Source organism: Durio zibethinus, chromosome 13, assembly GCF_047325235.1.
Source record: "Durio zibethinus cultivar Kanyao isolate XHJ-2024 chromosome 13, ASM4732523v1, whole genome shotgun sequence".
In the NCBI taxonomy this organism is placed as follows: Eukaryota; Viridiplantae; Streptophyta; class Magnoliopsida; order Malvales; family Malvaceae; genus Durio; species Durio zibethinus.
Window position 1 is genome coordinate 12599823 of NC_143174.1, and position 4840 is coordinate 12604662.

At 33.0% G+C, this 4840-nt stretch overlaps 1 protein-coding gene and 1 long non-coding RNA gene across 3 annotated transcripts; both read right to left on the reverse strand.

Annotated features, from left to right (window-relative positions):
• Positions 1–967: 967 nt before the first annotated feature.
• Positions 968–3413, reverse strand: LOC111304050 (uncharacterized protein At1g32220, chloroplastic-like). Of its 2 annotated transcripts, XM_089741874.1 has the most exons (7): positions 3344–3413; positions 3134–3189; positions 3000–3055; positions 2337–2416; positions 2063–2105; positions 1738–1829; positions 968–1358 (listed from the first exon to the last, which is right to left on the reverse strand). In XM_089741874.1, exons 3-7 carry the CDS (start codon positions 3031–3033, stop codon positions 1179–1181), a joined length of 429 nt encoding a protein of 142 aa, XP_089598000.1. In that variant the 5' UTR covers positions 3034–3055; positions 3134–3189; positions 3344–3413; the 3' UTR covers positions 968–1178. The 2 variants fall into 2 exon arrangements, with proteins under 2 accessions (XP_089598000.1, XP_089597999.1); XM_089741873.1 differs by lacking the exons at positions 3000–3055; positions 3134–3189; positions 3344–3413.
• Positions 3385–4580, reverse strand: LOC149515353 (uncharacterized). Its single transcript, XR_016326475.1, has 4 exons — positions 4362–4580; positions 3939–4056; positions 3762–3850; positions 3385–3423 (listed from the first exon to the last, which is right to left on the reverse strand). It is a non-coding gene; the product is annotated as an uncharacterized LOC149515353 (long non-coding RNA).
• Positions 4581–4840: the final 260 nt, after the last annotated feature.

Consider the following 4840-nt stretch of genomic DNA (forward strand, 5'->3'; position numbering starts at 1 on the left):
ATGATGCTGGGTGATGTCACGTGGCTCGCCCTTCTTAATTGATCTTAGGCCGTCATTTGCGAGTTTACAACCCACACCCACAAAGGCCCAACTGCCCAAGCCCACTGATTTGCTAGTTACTACTACTACTAGTGCTACTTATTATTATTATTATTATTATTATTTATCTCTTTTCAATTCAGCCGATTTCTAACACCAATTTAATCTAAAAATAATTGAAACCTTCATGAAACAAGCCACCTTAAACCTTGTCTAAAAGACTAAAACCATGAGAAATGCTTAATTCTATACTTGAATTCAAAACCATACAAAAGGCTTCCTTTTTTGTTCAAGGGAAAGGAGTTTTAAGCTTTGGCCAATACACATTTTTTTAATCGAATTAAAAAAATTTATTTACGTCAACTACTTCCTCTATTAGTCACTAAATTAAAGAAAAAAAAAAACGAGTGAAACAAAAACTGATTAAAATTTGTAATATTTTGTTCGGTTAGGATTGAATTTTTTTTTAACTCAATTTAAATTATGTTCAGTTATTACATATGATTTTCGGATAGAAAATAAAAAAATTGAAAATATCTTAACTCGAATTATATATTTTTATTAAATTTTTATATATTTTTTAAATTTTATAAAATAAAATAATTATTTTATATTTTTCTAAAGTTTAATTATTTTATGTTTAAATATATAAAAATTATATTAAAAAAATATAAAAAATTCATTTTCAAAATCAGATAAATTAAATCGATAAAATTATATTCGAATCGAATTTTTAAAAAAAATTTATTTTAATTAAAGTCAAAATTTAAAAATTTATAATATTACGCATTAATCCGATCGGAACAGTTATAGCCGCTTCTTGTGTTCCAGTGTTGACTTTTTCTATCGTAATAGAACATTCATGGAGGCTGATTTCACCAAATCCAAAGTGAATATGACAAGCTAATGCCTGACAATTGCAAGACTGTACCCAAGTTCCAGTAAAGCCATGTCCCAAGCATTCCTGGAAGTTTTTATTGCATCAGAAATGAACCTTATCACTTTGTTGGTTCGCTGTCTAATCACAACTCCAACAGCATCCTTTATAAGAATTTACAGTCAGCCAGATACGCCTTTAACGGCTTGATATTGACAGCTCTAGACTTCTGAACAATACCCAAAATTCAAGTTCAACTAATTTATCTTGACATTTGCTGGCTAAATCGTTGTATTCCATAGACATCTATGTTGCCCGGAGGGAAAACAGGATCAGTTGCCGCTCGCACTACAACCTTGGCAACGGCAGTAACATTAATAGGAGGAGTAAACAATGGGCCAACAACTGGCAGCTGATTCAATGTTTTTGCATATTGGAGAACCTGTAGAGATTGAAGAAGCTTAGTCAATGACTTATGAGACAAAGTTCCATCAACCTGGACATCAAATGACTTATGCACATTTTACGCATCATTAGAGTTTAGCTAGGCAATAAATCACTTCCTCCATTGGGCAAAATTTTTTCCCATTTAATTGTGGGTTTTATAATTTTTTGTTCTTCACATATTGAATGCTACCAAGGACATCAAATGCTGACTACTCTCACCAACTCCCTACAAACTAGGATGGATCTTTGGACCAATGTGTATGTGTGTTTTGCTGTTCAAATTTCCAGTTTGGTCAGGAAACAAATTAACCGAAGACTACATATACAATAAAAGCAAAAAGAAAAAGTTCAAAAAAAAAAAAAGAGGCACTTACCATTTCTAGAGGTGAACCAACAACACCTAGAGGTAACTTCATTCTTCCAACACTGCGAGTCCCATAAATGAAGCCAGGCCTCAAAATCACTCCTAAAATAGAAAATGCGAAATCTTTAAGTGATGTAAAGAACCATAACTAGTTTTTTAGTATCCGGTGCTCCTACAAAAGATAGTGATGATTTCAATGTTACAGGAAGACTACCATCCAAACTAAAACTACTATAGCTAACCATTAGCAATAAATAAGCAAGCGAATAAGAAGCAATACAAATGCTAGATGCAGAATGTTGCACAAATTACAGCAAGTGAATAAGAAAATCCACCTCCATAAGGAAACTCGGTCAGTAACTCTGTCTCTGCAGCTCTCTGTGCCAAACAAGACAAGAAAAAGAGTGTTTTCCATGAGAGAAAAGATAATAGGCATAAGACTTCTAGAATCATTATTCCACTTACACATCAAAATAAATATTTTAGTGTATATGCTGCCCTATCACATCTTCTGCAGAATGTTAAGAAGAAACACAGACAATAATAAATCATCCAACAAAGACACCTGAAGAAATCGCCATCAGGAACCAACTGCAAAGAGAATAGTACCTTCCCCTCATTATATCCTTGAAGTAAATAGTTTGCCAAACCAAAATCAGCAGCAGAGATATAAACAAATCTTTTCACACCTGCAAGCACATTTAAAGGGCCAATCCAAAAAGAAAAATGGTAAAAGTCCATAGCTAATGTTATTGGTGGCAAAGGCAAGAGGAAAATACAAATGAAAGAATACAGAACAAAAATGCTGACAGACTTTGAAGTTGTTGCCATTTCTTCTCCCTTTTCTTTTTCTTTTTCTTTCCTCTTTTAGGAAAGGTAAGGAGCTAGTTATAAAAGGAGTAATTCCAAGAAAATGAAGATAATTTTCCTTCAGCACACCAGGTTTCCCTAGGTAGACACAACAGACTTCAATTATCTATAGCAGCTCTGATTGCATTGATGTTTGCAGTACCATTAATCTTATACATATAAGAATTAGATCCAAAACCGCCAACACAAGAGATCTAGAAAATTAAACTTAATTAGCAGGAAAAAACGTACAATTAAAAAAGAGAATAATATTCAAATTAAATAATAAGTAAACCAGGAAATTTTAAAATAAATGCCACATTTGAATTGTGGAACCATAGTCAATGGCTGTGTGCGTAAATTTAGCTCAGATTTTATTTTTGGTTGTTAAGATTATATCAGCAGAGTCAAAGGACTACATACAACAGATGTCACTCCATTCAGAGCTTCCTTCCATGAATTAGATGAAAGAAGGTTTCCTGGAGTGACAAAAACATGTTAGACAGATTACAACATACCACCAATAAGATCATGACAAGTAAATAAAGAAAAGAAACCTTGAAGCCATGCCACATTTTTTGCCCAAGAGTCATGTAAAGATGACCTGCCAGACCTAATAGAAAGAAGCAACCAAATTAAGGAGTGGAAGCAATACAAGTAATTGGTGAAAAGGGAAAGGGGAAGACAGCACAGCATAAAGTTATTAGGCATCTTCGCAAACCAATAATATAGGGTATGTCCCAGGTTTTAAAAATCGAACATCATACCACAAAGCATCTTCAGAATGAGTAGAGCTTATTTGTAACAAGAACAGGAAGCAGATCACCGGGAAAACTGAATAATCAGCCTTCGGAATATAAATATGCGAATAAGAACTGAAATCAGATGTCTATTTGCAGAAAAATATATATATATATATATAGTTAGATGTCTCTAAAGTTAAAGTATTCCACAATTTTCATGATATTTGAACACCTAATTTTAAAATACATTGCAGTTTTACAATCAGAAGTTTCTTCTGTACTCTACTTCCTTGGAAGATCACATGGTAGCAAAGACTGTAATTTCATTACTAAGCCAGATCCACATGAGAAAGAAAAATTAATTACAAAAAATTTTAATTATATATGAAGAAATTCAAGGAAACAATCATTTGCAGCAAGAATTTTAAGAAAAATTGAATACCTGCTGAGGCTGGCAACAGTCAGACCACGATTCAAAGCTTCCCTGCAGATATGGGATCCAACAAATCCATTTCCACCCAACACAAGCAGCTGAAATGAACAATACATAAGTCGAAATATATGCACACATGATACAGAAAAAGCCAGCATTACTAAATTGAAAATAGTCTCACTAACACTTCTCAGAAGGAGGAGTAGGTACATCTACGGTCTCAGCTTCTTCAACTTTAAAAGGCTCATCAACCTTGTTAGGCTCTGTTGAAAGAAATCTTCCATTCTTGGACCCACCTATTACACTGTTTTATAACAATGGAGAAGGTCCAAGAATAAAATTACTGCTCCGTCTATGGCAATAGTAAAGAAGAAAATTTTGACCTTTCATTTCCACAAAACAAAATCTGTGCAGACATTTTAGCCTCATTGGAGAATTTCAGATTTAAATAGATGGAAAACCATAGAGAAAGTCTATACTAACATTTAAAAAGAAAATTTTCACAATTAACTATAGTTTGATCAATGATCGAATTCGAATATCTAGTCGAAGAATCTTACCGTAACAAAATGCGAATCAAAGAAGCAGAAGAAAAGAATATAAACTTACTAGAGTCTAGAGAGTGAGAGTCCGGAATGGATCAACCGTGAAGCCATGGGGCTCATTTCAATTCCCTTTTTTTCTCGATTTTTCTCCTTTCTCAATTGGCTTTTTCTGAAATAAAGACTTAAACTTGCTTCGAAAATTGGAGGTTGGGGGGCCTGTCCATTATCTATGTACGAGGAGTCTGCTGCTGCACTTTGTTTTCAGCTCAAGGAAATGGGGCTGAGGCCCATTACTTTTTTTTTTAAGCCACATAAATTCTTGCATTTTGATACTTATTTCATACGCACAAAGCCACATACTAGGGCTTCATGTGGTGTCAACTCAACCATTAAATTAGGAGTGTTTATTCTGTTAATTCAATTAATTTTAATTTAAAAAATTTTAAAATCGAATTGAATGAATATTTTATTTTATTTTTGTTAATTAAATTAAATTTTTTTATTTAAAAAATTAATCAACCGAAATTAATTTGATCGGTTTAA